At 35.0% G+C, this 20877-nt stretch overlaps 1 protein-coding gene across 11 annotated transcripts in view; it reads left to right on the top strand.

Moving 5' to 3' along the window:
• Positions 1-9427, top strand: part of TCF4 (transcription factor 4) — a 652106-nt gene extending 642679 nt beyond the window's left edge. For all 11 annotated transcript variants that reach the window (XM_053701135.1, XM_053701132.1, XM_053701130.1 and 8 more), the window contains 3 exons: positions 2172-2401; positions 3726-3866; positions 5101-9427. In XM_053701135.1, the coding sequence (XP_053557110.1) occupies positions 2172-2401; positions 3726-3862 (367 nt within the window). In that variant the 3' untranslated portion in view covers positions 3863-3866; positions 5101-9427. The remainder of the gene's footprint in view (positions 1-2171; positions 2402-3725; positions 3867-5100) is intronic.
• Positions 9428-20877: the final 11450 nt, after the last annotated feature.

The raw sequence follows: 20877 nt of genomic DNA, 5'->3' as shown, positions 1-20877 counted from the left end.
TAATGTTTTTTTTTCTTAAAAAAAAAAGTATATTCTAGTGTCTACTGCTCATCAGCATTTTATCAGATATTATCTAGAAAGAGTCTTCTTATTCATAGCCTAAGTTGTGTGTTATTTTGGGAGCTGATTTTTTTTAACACCTCACAAAATGGTGTTTTTGCCAGAGGAGATAATTGCATGGTTCAGCTGGTGCAGCATTTCAGAAATCGATACTGTCTGCCAGTCTGACCTCAAATTGATAGTACACAAGTTGAGGATGTGTTCAATTCAAAGTAACTTTCTGAAGGTTTGACATTACAGAATGAAACCACACTCCTTATGGGCCCCCAATGGGTATGCTTAACTATTAACTCCAGTAACCTTAAGGGATGAGGAAGCTATAGAATAATTTCACTTAAGTTGGTTAGCTGACCAGTTCATGTTGCCAATAAATCTACAGTTCTCCAGATTCTTCTGGAGGAATGGAATCTTGAAGTATCTGTTTTTCTTCATCTAACTTAGCCCTGGGGGACACAACTGCATTCATCAAACATTAGGTTTTCTCTCCTAGAAACATATTTAGTAGATACCTTCACATAAAGTAGATCTTTCCTCTTGTCTATATGTTTCCTCCATTCCATCTCATACTTCCAGTTCGACATAAAATTCAATGGGACATATCATAGGTGAAATAGCTTCTGCCCTATTATACAAGATGTTCCTGATTCTCTTTTCTGAGATTGGTTATTGAGAGTCGCTAGACTCTATCTACATTGAGACTTTATGTGAGTTCCACACTTTCATCCAAGTATAAATGCCATAAATCTTATGACTGCTGATTTACATAATTTGATGAAGTTTGGATTTTATGATCCATGGGTGAATAAACTTTTGCAATCTTCAGCTTACATTTGTGGTTAGGAATGTCTTCTGGGCATAAATTCATACATATGAGATTCCCTTGTATTCCTTTGCTGTAACAATTTTGCTTTATTAAGGAAGAGCAAAGACCCACCATGGACAAAATATAAAAGCAACATTATAATCTTGTTGCTTGTAGTGTAAACCAGTATCTGCTCCAAAACTAGTCAACAGGCTCCTGTGGAACACACCTCCAATCTAGCTCTGGCTATCTCCAAACCCAACGCTTTGAAGCCTACAGCTCACATAGCTGCCTCCCTTGCTCTTCCTAACACTGAAGCTGACGCCTTCAAATCAGGTCCCATGCCTCCTTAAAGCTTTTTTAAGGGTTTATGTACTCTATTCCCAAAGGCTTCCTACCTATAAGTGCTGTTAGACCCTTTGTGATCTGTATAGTACTGTGCAAAGGTCCAGTGCTCTGAAAGTCCAGATATCAGATATATTTGCATTACTATAGACAGATATACCTTGATACATAAATGTTTTCAAGCAGTGAATTATTCTTACAAGGTGTAAGTCTTTAGTGCCATCATGGGATTTACTTCTCATTCTTGTGTGATTATGGGTAGCATCCCTCTTGAATCTCATGTTCCCCATGTTGTGTTGGGTTCCAAAGAAAGCATGACTGTTTGGGTTTGAGGGTGTTTTGCTTATCCAGCCTGCCCTTGTATTTTACTGCTTGGTATTTTTTTTGTTGGTGATTGCTGACAGGATAAGCCAAGACAAACAGAAATTAAATATGCTTAGTGTAATTATCATATCTGGTCCAGTTTACTGATTATATATATATATATATATACATTCAAACACACACAATGTTCATGTTTAGATGCAATGTGAAAAAAAAAAATATATATATATATATATAAAATATCCCTTTAAATACTGTGAAATTGTTTGTACATTAATAATTGTTATGTTATTAGAACTCATTTAAATGTTATGTTTATATGCAGATATGTTGACCAGAGTCTATATTTAAGCAAAATAACAATTAAAATAAAGTGTATTGTTGTTTTCTCAGCATTATCAATTAAGTAACTAAATGCATTTAGTTCACAGTCCACATGCAAATTCAAAAGTGTCATAATTTAATCTTAAACATTGTCAGTAACAAATTAATACTGTAGAATTGTAATGCTCTGTTATTGAAATACTATAGTTTCCCTTGCCAATAGCTGTGTTTATTGTAAAATATTTTTTAAAACAAATATATAGATTATTATATGGGCTGTAAGAATTTTTATTTAAACATTTAATTTATTTCCCAGCAATAATGATGATGAAGATTTGACACCAGAGCAGAAAGCGGAGAGGGAGAAGGAAAGGAGAATGGCAAACAATGCTCGTGAGCGTCTCCGTGTACGCGATATCAATGAGGCGTTCAAGGAGCTAGGACGAATGGTGCAGCTACACCTAAAGAGTGATAAACCCCAGACAAAGCTCCTAATACTACATCAGGCTGTTGCCGTCATCCTTAGTTTAGAACAGCAAGTACGAGGTAATTTGTTTCATTGATTTTTTTTCTTTTTGTAAGGTGTATCCATTTTCATACAATTAGGTGTATTTCTAGGCTAGGTTCCAAAAAAAATCTGAGGCTAGATCCATGACTCCATCCTTCCCAATACTACACTTTTCAGGTTTTTTAATTTGCATATACTGTGTACCTCAAAACATCTCCCTCCGGGAGGTGAGGGGTGGGACCAAAGCTAGTTATTGGCTGGCTGTTCAGTGAGTGGCTCTGGGTGTGTCTGGTAACATTTATGGGTGGGTTTGGGTGATGCCTGGAAAACCAGGACATATCAAGGGAAAAAGAGTTGATGGGAGGGTCAACAGGAGAAAACTTTCAAACAAGACCATCCTGCAAAATGAGGGACGGTTGGCTGCTCTGCACACTGAAATCATCTATATAGTATGTAATTCTGCATAAAGGCGTCAGTTACATAATGACAAACACAGTTCAATCAGTGAAGATCATAAATATTTACACTCGCAATGAGATTTTCAAACTAACACCCTCAGAATCAATACATGGACTGTGCACCAGTAATGTCCTGAGGATACTCACAACTATAGTAAGAAATACTCTGAGCTTTAACCCCTAATAGCCCTCAGCACCACCACTACAAGCAATGTTATCAGACCAATTGGACAAAATTTAAAAAATCATAAATTTGGATAGATACATTTCTTAGCATCTGATTTGCTATGGTGGAACATCATTTAAACAGCCTAGTGGGTTTTTGTATTTTTTCTTTTGTGGTTTAATGTTTGTTACTTTCCAGTTCATGAGTTGTATCTGCAATGCATAGAAGTAAAGTGTGAGTCATAAAAAAATATAACGTTTACTACTGGACATTTCTGAAAAACTTTATGAATTACAACAAAATATGTAAAAGTTGTAGTCCTGTTACTGTACATATTTAAAATTAAATATCTTTGGTAGATTTTAGAGAGGTATTCAGATTTATACAAATTACATTTTTTGTTTAAACTTTTCATTCTTTTTGTTCTAGATTTGTATATTTTGTTCAATAAATGAAACTGTAAACCAAATCTAAATACCATCTTATTTGCTTGGTTATAATGAATTGTATTATTTAATTGACACTATTTGCATAATCCATTAACCCATTGCTAAACTGTGAGCTGAAACCATCTGGTTGCAAAAAAATTGACCAGACATGTTTACTTGCCAAAGAAATAGCCCTTTAAAGGCAAAACTTTGTATACATAGATTAAATAGTGCATCTCCATTGTTTCATTTTATTGTCTTTTGTTTTAGAAAATAAATTGCTTGTTTTTTCATCTTTTATTATTAACAGAAAGGAATTTAAACCCTAAAGCAGCATGTCTGAAACGGAGAGAAGAAGAGAAAGTCTCATCCGATCCTTCCCCTTTATCCTTGGCAGGACCCCATGTTGGGATGGGTGATGCATCAAATCATTTGGGACAAATGTAAAAAGGTGAGACCCCATAGTGCAGATTCCAATAATATTGGACTTACTTTAAACTTGTGTTTTTTTAAGAAGTCAAAAATGTTGATCACATTTTTGAATGGACACATCATTCTTGTATTAAAAAGTGATGATGTGTTTATATTTATGTGATTTGTGCTCATTACATTACTAAAAAGTTCAACATTTTATGTTTATCATTGATTTTTGTATCCTGCTGGGGGTTGGTACTTATAATTAACCATTAAAGGGCTATTAAAGTATTTTTTATTTGTTGCATCTGAAATAGGGCATCTTAATATGTATTATAGGTTTTTAATGGATATTCCTGTGCTAAAAAAACAAACAAACAGCTAGTGGACTGTGCCATAATTTACCAGTAAAGCTGAGGGAGGTTCCTTATGGGCCAACTGTACACAACCATGCATTTCATGTTAGCTTCAACAGATTTGCATTAAAGGATCAGTAAATACTCAGTGGATTTACATAATCAACAAATGCATGATACAAAGACACTGCAATAGCACTTAGTCTGAACTTAAAATAAGTAGTAGATTTTTTTTTTACAAATTTCAAAGTTATGTATATTTCCACTCCTCCTATAGCATGTGAAAGCCATCAGCCAATCACAAATTCATATAGGTATATCCAGTGAATTCTTGCACATGCTCAGTTGGTGACTCAAAAATTGTAAATATAAAAAAAAAATACTGAGATTTTTTTTTATGGAAGTAAATTGGAAAGTTGTTTAAATTGCATGCTCAATCTGAATCATTTAAGTTTAATTTTGACTTGAGTGTCCCTTTAAACTTTTTCATGTGAAAAATAGTAAAGATATTTATTTAATACATTTAAATAGTGTTTCTTGATATACATGTCTGGAGTTTTAAACAGTTTCCAATTCACTTTTATTATCAGATTTACTTTGTTCTAGTACTTCCAATGAGTCGTAGATTTCTTTCTGAAATGTAAAATGACTTCTGTTTCATCTCCCACTGCATCATGTGACAGCCATCAGCCAATCATCAATGCATATACATTTATTCTGTGAATTCTTGTACTTGCTCAGTAGGATCTGGTGCCTGAGAAAGTGTAAATATAAAAAGATTGTGCACGTTCAAATAATGGAAGTGAATTAGAAAGTTGTTTAAAATTGTGTGATCTATCTGTATCATGAAAGTTTTTTTTTTTACTTTATTGTCCCTTTAATTAATCTTAGCTTTATTTTGTTTTTTTTCCCCAGGTCCAAGCTTTTTGTGTTTCTTCGTTTAGACAAGAAGCCACTTCCTTAACAGATGTATTATCTTAAATCCACATAAACATTTATCCTTTATTCCTTTTTGTAAAATAAGACAAATCTGAAAAGTTACAGTATGCATCACAGACGCAAGCGGTTTCAGCATTCCCGACACAAGAAAATGCAACTTGTGGAAAACTCTTAACATTTCATACAGAATGTTACAAAGTGTGTTGCAAGCTGTAATAAGACTGAATGGTAATTTACTCCACGCTGTGGAATAATGCATTTGTGCCTAAACTTATTTTGAAAAAAACAAAAACAAAAAAAACCCACAAAAAAATATAATTAATTTGTAAGTCTGAAAAAAATTATTTAATTTAAAATTGTAAACTTGCAATAATGAAAAAGTGTACTTCTGGAGGACAAAAAAGAGACAGTTTTTGGTGGTGTTGTGTTTCGCTAGTGTTTATACTTACTGGATAGAAAAAGCGAAGCTTTGCTGCCCAGATCTTTACAAAACCAGCAATCGACTGATTGAAATTTAGTGACGACATTAGCCATTCCTTAGGGTAGGAGAAACAGATGGATATTATAGACCTATGACAAATATATAAATATATATATATGAAAAATGTAGTGACTATGGTATGGTTAATTTGTTTAAAAGCGGTTTTGCTCCTGTATAAATAATAATGATTAACTTTTTTAAGAAAGACTTTACTGTAAATATGGATTTTTTTTTTCTGTCCTTTTTTTCCCTCTTTTTGTTATTGCAACTTGTAGTGTGAACTCTCTGCATTGCAAGGTATTGCGTAATAATATGCAGAGCCCAGTGTTGCTTCTCATTCATTTATTGAGTCTATTGGGAATGCAGGTTTGAAGTCACACCGTGTAAATATTACGAGTAGCAAAGACTGGCATGTTGAATTTGCCGTTGTGTAAAGCTGCTCATCTGAGCACATTCTGGGATTTTTTTCATAGGTACAAGGTCAGAACGCTACAAAATGTTACCACTGTGCCTTCCAATGTTTATATCATCATAAAAGCAACATAATCTAAGTGGCTGTGATATAGCTAATTACTCTTGTGATCTACAAATGTAGCTAAAAGTATGCAACAAGACGTTTCTGATAATGGTTGGAATATTTAATAGATGTGAAGTGGGAGAATTTCAGTCAAGCTTGGTTGAATCACTCTTGTTGCCTTATCCTCGGGTTTTGTAAAATGGCATTTCCAATCATAAATCAATGTAATGGCGAATCTTATAGGTTTGAAAACATTACGTTGCATTTTTCCTGAGGAGTACGGTAGCAACGTTTTCTTGAACCAGTATGAATGCAGTTTATAATTTATCATAAATTTACAGTGTGGTATTATGTTCTAGCTCAACACAAAAGTGGGATATTGAAACTAAATCCCACTGCAAAATCTTAGATGATTGAATTATTTATGCAAAATATTTTACATGCAATGCTTATCATGAAGTAATTGTTTGACCCATATGATCTCAAATTCCAGATTCCATTTTCTAGCCACACAAAACATGGCATATGTTTCTCTTGTTTAAGTAAATTCTCCACAATTAGCCGAAGAAGACACCATAAAACGGTCTAAACGTCCATCTGTTCTCCAATTATTATATACATTAGAAATGACAATTGCATTTGTAAATTTTATGCGACAAATGGCAAACGTATCATTATTTTGAAATTGTGTATGTAAAAGTTATATTTTTACATGTAGACTATTGTTATTCTGTGTTTTAATATGTTGTATCAGTTTCTTTTGTTAAAAAAAAAATCTGTGTGGTTGACAAAAAAACTTTTAAAACAAAATAGTGAGATACAATGATATGAATTTTATGTTCATTTAAAGAAAAAAAATCAAAAAGAACAAATTTGATAGTGACCCTATAATCATTTGCATATTCATAAACAGTTCAGTTTCTTCATTTGTGTGATGAAAGCCTGTAAATATGTTCATTGTGGCAAACGAAATGCTGTCATAGGTTTTATACATTTTTAAAATGTGGAGGTGGATATAAATAGGATGTAAAGTTATTTTAGCTACTGTAATTCAAGTCTTCTAATACAAGAATCATAGGCAGATATGTCAGATAAGTCAAACTAGTTATCTTCTACGGGTGTCTTCAATCAGAGGCACACCTAACTGCCCAATCATGTTGTGATGTCACGGTGCAAATGGAACAAAGATAAATTGGGAACAAAGTAATATTTGTCTAAGGGGTATGCAATATATCATGTCTTGGCTAGAATGACATATCTTTCTTATGAAGTATCATTTTATGAATATCAATTTATATTCACCATAAAGGATGTATATTTTATTATAAAGCTTTCAGTTTTATGTTTTTGTTTTGTTTGAGTCTATCCATATATTATGGAAGAAATAAATGGCAGTTTATTATTTCTATATAGTTCTAAAGGACCAGAGATCATTTATACAGAAACTTTTTTTTTTATAGACTGGAAAACTTTTTATTTTTAATTTTTTTTATTTTGATGAATTTGAACTGCCTGGCATTGATCTGTAGGGAATATGATCACAATATGCACATAATCACAAAATAATACAAATATAACTATAAGTATGCACAGTAGTTTTAAATCTATTTAAAGAAAAAAAAGTGGTGCTTTCATTTTCTAAATCAAGTTTTTTGAGTGTTTTATTAAATCAACTTTGAAATATTGTAGTTTAGTTGTAGGGACTAACATTGTCTTTACATTTTTATATAATCTAAATTCAGAACAACTCCTTACCAAACAGTATAAAACTATTTGTGCAATGTGTTGTGTTCATGTATTGCCTAGTTATCTGAAACGTTAAAGTAAAATTTGCCTTTTAACCTATTTTTAGAGTTTCATATGTATTTTGGTTACATAGATTTGGAAGGTTTTGTTTTTTGTTCAGCGCTATATGTAAATGCTCAGCTATTTTAATAGGTAAGATATGTTAAAGTTGGAGCCTAGACTTCACTAGACTACAATACCTTAAAGATACCTGAAAGGGACTTTCTTTATTTATCCACCTCCACATTCAATTTGATAATGGGTTCAGATAATAAGCATCTGTCCACATATGGAAATTTCCAAAATCACTTAAATATAAGAAATACAAATGGTTAGTACAATTTTTTGTAATCCAAACAGTAATGCAACAAGTTCAGATTCAGTCTTCCGATTTATTTGCTTTCACATTTGATTTCCTCTCCCTTGGAGGAAAAAATAATATTAATAACACTGTACCAGTCAGGCAGAATACTATCTAAATTTGTTTTGCGCAGGAGCTTAAGTCCATGGACCAGCAAAACGAACAAGCACAAAAATAAATAAAGGGGAAATTGACTGGAACAAAACATTTCAATGTGTAATATGAATTCCAGCATACTGGAGTACCAGAATTCTATGCCTCCCTCATTTCTATTTCTCTTGTCTGTCTTTTTTATTTTATTTTTTCATGGACTTGCAGTTGATTCATTTTTTTGTGCAGTGCTGGGTTGATCTTATTTGTTTCAAGTATTATAGATATATGTAATGGTGAAAATATATGAACTGTGGCCTTTTTTTCATTGTTACTTGTGATGCAATTAAGTGAAGATAAGGAAAAAAAATGAGATTAACCATGTATCAGTGCCTGGCTTTTGTATAAAGCTTCTTTTGTCTAGTGCTCTTTTGCTATACAAATAGACTCTAGTATTCCCTGTTGCATAAAGAAAACTAAGTTAAAAAGCATATTTGGCATATTTTTCACAAGATCAATCCTTTTTTACCATGAATATTCCAAGATTTAAAAAAAAAAAAGAAGAATTTTTTTTTGGAAATGTCCGATTCTAAATATTTCTCTCTGTAGATTTGCAATCATCGTATGTCAAAGTTTATTACTTTTATTTTAATATTTATAAGTTAATATTTACCATTTGTTACTTAGATAAAACTCTATGCTAGTTTTTTTTTTTTTTTTTTTTTTTTACATTTTTAATTTGGTCGCAGAGGGGACATATTGTTTGCGACTGTACAACAAAAATAAAAAAATGACAAAAAAAGGGAAAAAAAGAAAAAAAAAGGCAAAAGAAAAAAATATGAACAGTTACACCTTGTTCTCAATGTGTGGCTGAGTGCCTCGACTTTTTTCATGTTTTTGGTGTGTTTCTGATTTGTAGAAGTGTCCAAGCAGGTTGTGTGCTGGAGATCCTTGGAGAAAAAAAATGCACAGCTTTGTGTAAGCCATTACCTGTTTCTCATCTGTAGTTAATTCAATGCAGCCATGTACATAACCATTCTGTAGCAATAAATGTGCCATTTTTATAAAATGCTTGATACCTGTTTATTACATTGTTCATGTATTATAAGGTTTCATATGATGTATTGTATATTTGTCGGAGCATTTTTTTGTTCTTATAATAAATACATGCTCAATCTACTGAAATATCAGTGCACTGAAATGCATGTTCAGGTAAGTTTCAGCAGCGGGTTTATTAAAATATTAATTATGTTTTATTAAATTGAATAGATTATACAGATTTGTGAAAACATTCCAAGTAACCATATTTATACAAAGGAGTGAAGAATTTGTTTAAGTACGTTTCGGTTCTATGTGATCACATTGTGTGCAATAATGGAAGTTAAAACTCATATTATTAAGGGCGTAAATATAAATTTTAGAAACTAAATTAATATACACAATTGTTTTCGTTTTACAAATGTAAAAGTGTAAAAGCTACAGGTAGAAACGTTCACCTATAACTTATACTTACCTTAAGTGCACTGGAGAGGCACGCTAACCCGGTCCTTCTCTTCACAGAGCCCCAGTTACTCTGATAGGAAGCTTAGCATGGCCGACTCCAAGGACCTGTACTAAACGACCTTTTGTGTTAGTGCAAATGAATACTGACGAATTTACATTTTTTAAATTTTTTTTAAATTTCATTGTTGCATTCATTGTTAAAAACTAAACGAATTTCCAATTTTTTTTATATGAATTTACATTTGTAATGAAACTAATGCACACATTATATATTGTATATATATTTATATATGCCAGGATTATGTTTTCACACAATGGCCAGATTACAAAGGCGAGTTAGTTAAAGGGAACAATATGAAAAATAAACGTTTTTGGTATACTCTACATCCTCCACTTTCTGACAACTTTAGCTCAGTTTCTGCTCATTTGGAGTTTAAGTGATACAGGATTGTTGTGACCCAACCGTTTTTGTTCTGCATTGATGTAGAAAGAATACATTTTGACCCTACTTAATACTTCATACTTCTTTCTGCAAAAGTCCAGCAACAGCTAACCTCAGTCATGACTGCCTTTAATGTTCCTATTGAGTCCTAATGTATAGGGGAATGCCCTTGGGAGACAAATATAAAGACTATGACATTTACATTGATTTGACATAAACCTGGAGTAGCAGTCCAGGGACATATTGGGGAAAGAATCCAGGTGTTCTTTGTTGCTCAGTTGTACCCATTATTGGAAGGTTCAGGACTTTTCCAGCTGCCACTTTTTATGGGATCAGGCTGTATTTTCTTCATTATTTAACATTAGGTTATGGGCCAGTAATTTTCTCCATGTTGCCTTTATTGTATTTGTTAAACTTTTGTAATTTTTACAGGCTTTATGTGAAACAGATTTTGTTGCCTTTGACAATTTGTTTGTCTATATTGAAATGGAAGTCCCTGCCTCTATTATTGTCCATGCATTACATGCAAAAAAATGCCATATTTTCTAAAGATATTTCCTTATCCATTGTTTCCTTTGTGTTTACCTGCAGAAAATGAATACATTTTTTAGTTTGGTGTTTTCAGTTTACCTAGTTAATCCCCAATCCAAGCATTATTAGGCTATTGTTACTAAGAGAAGTAAGCATAGATGTTCTCCTCTGGTTCCTATAAGGATTCTTATTCTAAGTTATTTAGTAAAAGACACTCATTTTCTTTTGAGTCTTCTCATTATTATAAGAATTTTAGGAATGTTGGCTGTACCAGGGTGTAACTCTGACCAAGCTAAGGATCTTTTAAGTTTTAAAAGTGGAGGAAGAGATTTAAGACGTTAGCTCAGTTGATAGTTTAGGTAAGTCTAAGGGTGAAACTATTTTCTTGTCCTGTGATTTCTGATCTTATTTGTGAATAGTGGTATAATATCAGTGGATTTCAATCTTCCAGTTTTAGTCAATCTTTCACCTTTTTTCCATTTTTGTAATGCTTTATTGTAAATAGTTTCCTGAATACAGATATCGTTCATTGTTCTTTTTTCTGACACAGATATTTCTTTTTTTTTTTTTTTTATATTTTTATTGAGGTATATTTAAAGGCATACATCAATCTTAAAAAATAAGTTTTTGCATCACATGTCACATACAGTAAGGCTTCAATGTTACAGGAATGGTGAAATAAACATAAACGTAATAACAATAATTTACATACCATGTGACCATTGTATATATGGGATGCCAATCATTTAGAAACCTTCTACATGACACCCTAGGCCACTCTCGGACCATCATAAATAATAGAAAACACTAAGGTGGAAGAAGGCAATTATGAACAAAGGAGACCACTTTCGGATCTCATTAGTAAACCTCGATTTTATAGGGTTTTATAACGTGCTTATATAGATTGAGTGTATATTAAAAGAGAACAGTGAAGGTGCGGCATAGACTAGAGAAGCCGCATAGTTAGCCCTCCTAGACTAGGAGGTTTATTATGGAGGGGGGGGGAGGTGGTTGTTTAGATGCGATAGGTAGATTGCGTGCTTGGCCGGCGCTGTGTTTAGCCTCAATAACTAAGCCTATAGATCTGATGCTATCCATATAGCGTATGTAAAGTAGTATCAGTGTGAGGACCATAGATAGTGGCATTAGCGTGAGACCAGCCTGCACTAAAAGCATATCTCATAATGTAAAGTAAAGTAAGGCCTAACGATATCAGGAATAAACTATGTGTTGGCAGCTGACAACTTAATAATTACAATAGGAACATCAAATAAATGCTAGGATAATGAGAATATTAGTGTGGGTCCAGCCCACTCCAGCAACATGGCAAATATTATGCTGCAATACTATACGACACCCCATATCGGTAGTAACCACATCATCATGCTATTATGCGGTGGGGGGGAGATGTATGATTAAGTGTAGTAGGTAACACAAAGTGTGTGACCATGTAAAGTGACGGAACTGAATGTAAGGACTCGTGGGCATGCAATTACTAAGGGAGGCGTAGAGGTAAGCTAAATACATATGGTTTACAGTTAAAGTTATATCCGACACAATGGCATGTACTGTGAGGAGGAACATAGCTATTCGCAACCACCTTAAACCTTCAAAAAAATATTAGTATTAAGTGTGTTGCAATAGTCTGCAGCTGACACAGATATTTCAACTTTTATAGCTCCCAAAATAATTAGGTAGATTTAGCTTTAAGGAAAGCTCTACCATTCTTTGTCTTTTTATAGACGAGATGGTACCAGTGTTACCATTAGCAGTATGTGTCTTAAGGCTAAGTTTTCATTCAGCCACTTCATACGATGTTTTGGTAAAAAAAATGGCCTAGACAGAGTTAACCATTACCTTTTTCTGTGATGTTTTTTATATGGCTACTTAACTCATGGCCAACTGAGCTTACTGCTGAAAATCTGCTTATCACATAATACTTTTAAACAATTTAGTCTCAATTTGATTTTATTATTTTTTTATATTGTTAGAGAGAATACTGGTAGCAAATATTCTTTACAAAATTATTTTTATAAAATATCTTTATTATTTCATACGGTCTCACTGGTTATTGTTCCGAAAAGAAAGTACATTTGTTGCAGTTTTGGACCGGAAAAATTGGACATCTTTTTGAATGTACCACTTTTAAAATTTTACTCTAGAGACACATTTCACTGTTACTGGGTTAATGGTTAGTTATTTGTAGATTCCCTGTCATCTAGTTCTTTTAAGTTTCCTTAGGTTTGCTGAGGAACACTTACATTATATATTTTTAGCTCTCAGAGATCATCCTATACAGATGACTATCTGTTAAAAGTTTAGTCAAAAGTAGAGGCTGTTCTTCATTCTGCTGCAGTAATTTAGTTTCTACTGATCTTTGTTTGGCAGATCAATTAGGCCAAAATGCTTCCTACTGGTTCTGAGAAGTGCTATTCTTCTGAACATGATTTTAGACACTCATCCATCTTGGATTTTATTTTGGAATAATTGTTAAAAAATGTATTGGTTTATTGGATCTACAGGCAATGTTTCTGCCAAGGTAATTACTTTTATTGTTTTACACATGCTTCCTCATGTTACTCCAAAGGTCAGAAGATCAAACAGATCTTGTCTGTCTAGACTCTAGAGGTTCAGAATTCTGGCATACTTACTAAAGTTTGCACTCTTCATTCAAGCAATCAATTTTGTTTGTTTGCTTTATAACCAATTAATGAATTAAGGTGTGGGGTTTTTTTTGCCATTGGAAGATCACTCATCATCCAAATGTTCATACTTTAATCCAGGCTTTACAAATAATTTATTTTTTCAAAAATCCTGTTCCTCTTAAGAATCTGAATTTGGATATTTTACGATATTGTCGCTTGTTGTTTTATCTAAAAACAAATATTTTTCAGAGTTGGGCCTATTTGTCTAATTTTCCATTAATAAAATGTAATTAGGATTTTTCTTTCCAGGATGGTTAATTCTCATGCCTTTTGACCTGAAATAGATGTCTAGTTTTGTCTCTTTTTACTCTTGAACTCTTCATTTGGATATACTCTATATGAACTGAGGCAGACAGGAAGAATACAGGTGCATGTAAAATGGGAGGTGCCATGAAGAGATCTGGGAGCTATTAAAACAGCATAAAGATAGTACAAGAGAGTATTTTCCACTAGTTTTAGTGTAAATAAATGTAATTTTTGGTAAGTAATGACCTTTGTACAAGTACATCTACCAAGGCAACCAGGTAATTCTAAGACCTAAGTGGGAAAGTCATCAACCTTATTTTGCAACAAATACACCTTAATCACATAAGATTAAAGACAGCTTTTCTCAGTTTTGTTGTACAGTAAAAAACAATCTAAACATAACAGGTGCTGTTAGGAAGTGGTAATGCTGATTGGTTATCATGTTTCCCATGTACACTGTCCAATATTGCCAGAGTATTACTAATGATTGACGTTAGGAACAGCAAGTCAGGCATTAAATGCCATATAAGCGTGTCTACAGTTTTAATATAGCAAAATGGAGGTGGGAGACTAGGGAAGCTAAGCCATTTTAATCACTTTGACTTGAGTGTTTTAAAAGTGCAGTTGTGTGCCTCTCTGAGATTTTTTGTCATTGCGTTATATACAATCATTTACACCTATTGACTCTGGCATTTGCTATATAGGCTAGGCTTTGTGGTCTAGCAGCATACCTTTCAATTTTTGTATAACATAATTATTTTAGTGTTTAATTGCACACAGTTCATAGATATAGTATTACTGTTATAATTTAATAAATTTTCAATTGGAGTACAGGCACTTAGTGGGTTTCTGCCTTTGCTCTCTATGCTATACTTTGCCATCTATAAGTATATCTTTCAATTTTTGCATACATTTTTTTTAAAATAATGTTTATTGCAGTGGTGGCATTTTACTTACTGATGCTGAGTGGACTTTTTTGTCTTGCTCTTCAAGTTCACATTAAAACACAGTACACAATCCCATAAATTCCTTTTTTTGTGTGTCAGAAAGCCCATCAACAACCACCAGCACCACCCCTACCAGTGCACATTCTGTTTCTAATGAGCATAAATGGAGTCAAATATCATTTTCAAAACCACTATCTGCTTCTCTGGCTCAAACATCTAAAAGAACAGCAGCAGCAGGGTCATCTTCAGCATCTGCGGTAGCAGGCAGTCTCATGTTCAACAGGATTAGGAGATATGTAGCGCCTACAAAAACTACAAGTAGCAGCAGTAGCCGAAGCAGTAAGAGTTGTCTAAATCCACCTATCAAAGTATGGCAGATAGTGATGGAAAATGTGGGTAGCGGCTATATAATTTCCTCTTCTCCCTGGCTGCTTGGCACAATGAGATAATATACTACTGTGCTGCTGCTGTTGTTGAGAGACAAATTTTCAGACTGGCATTAACAAAACTGATGTTGAGAGAAGCTAGTTTTTACAACACTGTCACCTATTACATCTACTAACCATGTTGCCACCTCCACTACTAGTCCAATCACTATTAGTACTAGCAGTTCAATTTCCCCCTCCACCACTAGCTGTTCCGCCAGTAGGAGAGAAAAAAGGTGTTCCATTTGGTGCAGAGACAGATAGCAGCGCCAAATCTAAATTTGCCAAGGAGACCTCTGCATCATTAAAAAGGCAGGGAGAGGTGGCGAAGTTAGCTCAAATATGTGGAACTACTTTCTTAATATTGGAGATGGGTGTTTTGCTAAGTGTAAATTGTGTAGCATAGAAGTTAGATGTGCGAGAGTGTTAGGTCATCTCACCAGCTTTAAGATGAACCAGCATCTTTGATGCACCACCAGGTTGAGGGAAGAACTTGAGGCCAGTAGCAGCAATAGCACAACAATATCTTTAGCACAGCCGGCATTGCCACCTACATAGAGAAGCATTGCTAGCACTAGTCAGAACAGGGTACACAGTGATGATGGCAGTCAACAGAGGCAGGTACCACCTTCAACATAAAACTGATATGCTAGCCCACGCAAGTGCATTTTGTGAGATTTCACTTTAGGAGGTTGACCAGGCAACAGTCAAGAAAAATAATACAACTAATAAGTCAGCTAATTGCTGTCGGTGGTGCATCCTTCACCATGCTTTAAATGGAGCATTTCATGCAGCTGATGGAGGCTGTTGCTTCCCAATACCACCTTCCTTGTACTGCACCTTCAGCAGAAACATATTCCTCTCACACTATCATTGCTGCGGTGCAGTGCTGAAGGAAGAGTTGGCAAAGGTTGCTTGATAGTCAGTTCATTTTACCACCGACTTATGGAGAACTCCTAGTGGACAACATACCTTCCACTCCTTGAAGGAGTGTGTCCGATGAGGATGTGACTACTGCTAGTGGTGGTGCAACAGCAGGCAGGAGTGTGTTGGTAGAGCAGCAGGGGTACTTATCATTTGTCCTCCATGCAGAGGTGTTGGGATGAGCAGCATAATGCTGACAATATATTACAGGTTCTTAGTAAGATGGTGGCACAGTGGGTAGGAGAGCAGACAGACGGTCACTAAATTAGAAAAGGACTTTGTAAACACCAATGGAACACCCAACATGGAGAAGCCTCTTCATGTGGGTGACTTTGTAGGGTGTGCTTGTTTCAGCTCACATCCTCCACCTGCTAGTAAAGGCTGCAATCCCAGAAGGTAATCTTCTAGGTAGCACTAGTACTTCACTGGTATAGAAGGATTGCAGGCCACTTCCACCACAGTGTTAAAGCCAGTCAACTCCTTAGGCAAGAACAGGAGAAGCAAGGGCTTCCCCAACAACACCTTACTACTAATTACTTACCACCTAACTTACTACTACTGGGTGGAACTCAACTTTGGAGATGGTGAAACGTACTTTCAAGGTCTGTCCATGCTATGGTTTCCAATCAATTAATTGGGATCGGGAGCCCTTTAGTCCGATATTAGTGGACCATGATTGGTCAGTAAGTTTTTTAAAAGTTAAAGTACAGGAAAAAGGAACAAAATTAATAATGAAAATATGTTGCAAAGTTTTTAAACTACACACAATTAAACATTTTAGACCAGATTATGCGATAACGTATCCTCCCTTATAAGTCAGTGGAGCAAGAAAAGTGGGGAAAAAACTAACACCCTACTCGCGCACAAACCCGGTCGCGTATTCTCAAGTGCGCTAACCTGACAAGAAAATATTAATATTTCACATTCCAATGTTGTTTACATAGCAGAATATGTTCTATTTATTCATAAATACAAAATTCTACAAATATCTTATGGTATTTAGGGTAACAATATAGCGTATGCTGCTCATTCTGTACGAGCCCTCCAGCTTGCCAGAATCAGGAGCAGCGGTCGTCTGCTCCTTAACCCGTCCCCCACCTTTGAGGTGGCTGACTGCTATCATCCCGATCAGATACGATCGGGATGATTGACACCCCCTGCTAGCGGCCGATTGGCCACGAATGTGCAGCGGGCAACATTACACAAGCATTTCTCAAGAAATCCTTGTGCAATGATGAATACAGCTACAGCGAATCATGTCCGCCTGCCATATAATAAATCGGCCCCTATATCTATAAGATTATATATAGGTATATATATATATACTGTGTAGATAGATATATATATATATAAATACAAAGAACATACTCTGCTATGTAAAGAAGATTGGAATGTCAACTATTTACATTAAATACACAGTATAACACTTTCATAAACAAAATATTGCATAAATATACTTTAACATGTTTTCATCTACTTCACTGCACAGGGTTCCAATGCACTACATGTGTATAAATGTCTGTAAATACATCTGTACACACATATACAGATTTGGACATGTGTATGTATGTATCTCTATGTTAAAGTCCTTTGCATGTTTTTTTTCTCCTAACACCTGAGACCAGCTCCTGTCTTTGAGCATTTATAACTTCTCTGTGCAATAATTTTTATTAGATATTGTTATTATGGGTGTAACTGTTAACCAGAGCTCTGAGGTACCCTGTTTACTTTTAACTTGTAATAAGCACACTACATGTGACGCGTGTAAACAGACGTGATAAACCTGATATCGCTTGAGCGTAACTGTTAGCACGACACTGGTAATCTGGCCCTTTATTTTACAATCTCATACAGTTTAATATCCCTTTAATGACATACATCACATATTAGGAATTACAGACATACAATCTATTAATTGTTTACTACTGGATAGCTATAGTATGTGAGACAATACTCCATGTTTTATTGCACTAGACCACTGGTTTTCAAACCTTTCCTCAGGCCACATAACAAGTTGTAGTAATAAATAATAATAAAAAAGAATAATAAATCTGAAGTTGAAGACAAGTGCAGAAGAGAAGAAGATAATCACATATTTCAGCAGCAAAAGGGACGTAAATTATTAACTCTTCATATTCTCACCTTCAGCTATATCTGTCCTAATAAATGTTTGATAATATATCTATACATTTGATAATGTGTCTTACTTGAAAAGTGCATTAGGTTTTCTATAGATTTTCATCTTTTTAAATACTATTATCCTTTTAAATTTCCTGTCAATCTTAAATCAAAATATATTATCAAAATATCATATCAAAATTCACAAATAAATCATTTAGAGGAAACTGACACTAACGGCAGATCACCATCTATTGGCCATTTCGTTTTGGTGGGTTTTCAACTCAAAGGGGCCTATTTATGAAAGGCCTGTCGGACATGATCCGACATTGCAGATCATGTCCGACAGACCTCACTGAATGCGGAGAGCAATACGCTCTCCGTATTCAGCATAGCATCAGCAGCTCTTGTGAACTGCTGTTGCAACGCCGCCCCCTGCAGATTCACGGCCAGTCGTCCGCTAGCAGGGGGGTGTCAATGAACCCGATCGTATTCGATCGGGTTGAATTGCGGCAATGTCTGTCTGCCTCCTCAGAGCAGGCGGACAGGTTATAGAGCAGACTGCTGCTTCCTAACTGGTGTTTATGGCGAGCCTTCGGCTTCAAGATCCATACGGCGCTTGATAGATATGCCCCAAAAATGGTACTTTTCGTTTCCACAAGATCCCAATAGCAGGATTCCAGCTGTTTATTGGAGCTGCAAGAAAAGTTCAACTCAAAAAAAAAATCTACATTTTTAACATAGAGCCAAATTTTTATCTGCAATCACAACCAGATTTTTTTTGTTAGAATTTTTTTTTATTGGTTTCTTAAATAACGGAAAACAATAAACATAATTACTAGAATCAAGGCTATACAAGCTTTCACATTATTAGTACAACAACTAAACACTTCACATTTTGTAGAGGTAAATAAACAGAAGCTCTCATATATCAGTATGATCATTTCCACTCAAACCACATCCCATTTATCTACCAGGCAATTAGACATAATACTAAAAATACATCAATGCTAGAGCTACCAGCCTACCTAGGAGGCCTGGCATCTACAGAACAAATCCAGGGTTCCCAAACTGCAAAAAATAATAATAATAATATATATATATATATATATATATATATATTTACAAGAAAGATCAGCACTCACCAATGTAACAACCACTCGAATGCACGGCCAAGATAAATGTAGACAAAAGTAGAAGCATAGAGACAAGACCTGGTGTTGATCCCTGTAGTCCCACGCCACAAAAGCCAGCACACGAGATTTAAGCAACACACCTTCCTTTAATACAAAGCATGCTTTGTATTAAAGGAAGGTGTGTTGCTTAAATCTCGTGTGCTGGCTTTTGTGGCGTGGGACTACAGGGATCAACACCAGGTCTTGTCTCTATGCTTCTACTTTTATATATATATATATATATATATATATAATCAAGAACAACTAGGAAAGGACGCAATTGCTAGTGGAGTTTAGTTAATTGAAACTAGGCTTTATTGCCCAAGCAGCTATAAGTAAATATGGTGCAGACCCTTTATTTTAATGTATCATATACACAGAAGAAAGAAGTACCTGGAGTGTAATCCTGGTACAAAAAAAGACAGGGATTTCAGCACTCTTTTAGAAAAACTCACAAATCACTTGAATATAATTAAATAATTTTAATTGTGACAGTCAAATCCCCCACACCATGGAAACAGACCCATGCAGAATATAAATATTGAAGCACATAAGCACATAAGCATACAAATTCGGCTCATGAATGACAACTTAAAAGAACCTGACCGGTCAGGGGTACACGTAAAGCACATCTGCGAAATAGTATAAGCAACAATAATTTTGCTTAATCACAGGATTGTGTAATAGACCACTACACCCAACTGCGCACAGAGCCCCCAGTCAATTGGCTGGAAGGTATATCCTGGGCAGGTTTAAAACCGGGATCTAAGTGGTTAACATAACGATACCTGTGTTATGCAACTTCTGTAGAATAGTTACATTGGTTTAAATGTACACGGATGCTATAATAAACAATGTATATATACGCGATGTTCGATCCGCCCCCTATTCGTCATTGAGTAAACTTTGACCCTGTACCTCACAGTCAGAAGACACATTACAGCCAATCAGCAGCAGACCCTCCCACCTCCTGGACAGCATCCATTTTAGATTCATTTGGAAGCTGCATTCTTAGTGAGAGGAGGGACAGTGTAGCTGCTGCTGATTTAATAGGGAAATCGATAGCTAGGCTAGTGTATTCAGTGTCCACTACAGTCCTGAAGGACTCATCTGATCTCTGCTGTAAGGACAGCACTCCAAAAAGCCCTTTTTAGGGCTAGAACATCCGTCTGCTTTTTTTTTTTTTTTCCTGTGTAATCTAATTGCAGTTGCCTGCCTGCCAGCGCGTGTGTCAGGCTCACAGCGTATACTGTGCCCACTTGCCCAGTGCCACCACTCATATCTGGTGTAACAGTAGTGTACATTTAAAAAAAAATAAAAAATGTTTGACTGTGAAATAATAGCAGACAGCTGCCAGTACCCAAGATGGCCGCCAATAAGGCAGATGGGGAGGGTTAGAGAGCTGTTTTGGGGAGGATCAGGGAGGTTGGGGGCTAAGGGGGGATGCTACACCACAGCATATGTAAATATGCTATAAAAAAAAATAAAAAAAATTAAAAACCT

The sequence above is a fragment of the Bombina bombina genome, chromosome 2 (genome assembly GCF_027579735.1).
Source record: "Bombina bombina isolate aBomBom1 chromosome 2, aBomBom1.pri, whole genome shotgun sequence".
In the NCBI taxonomy this organism is placed as follows: Eukaryota; Metazoa; Chordata; class Amphibia; order Anura; family Bombinatoridae; genus Bombina; species Bombina bombina.
The sequence above is the reverse complement of the archived record's forward strand: the minus strand, read 5'-3'. Positions and strand labels throughout refer to the sequence as shown.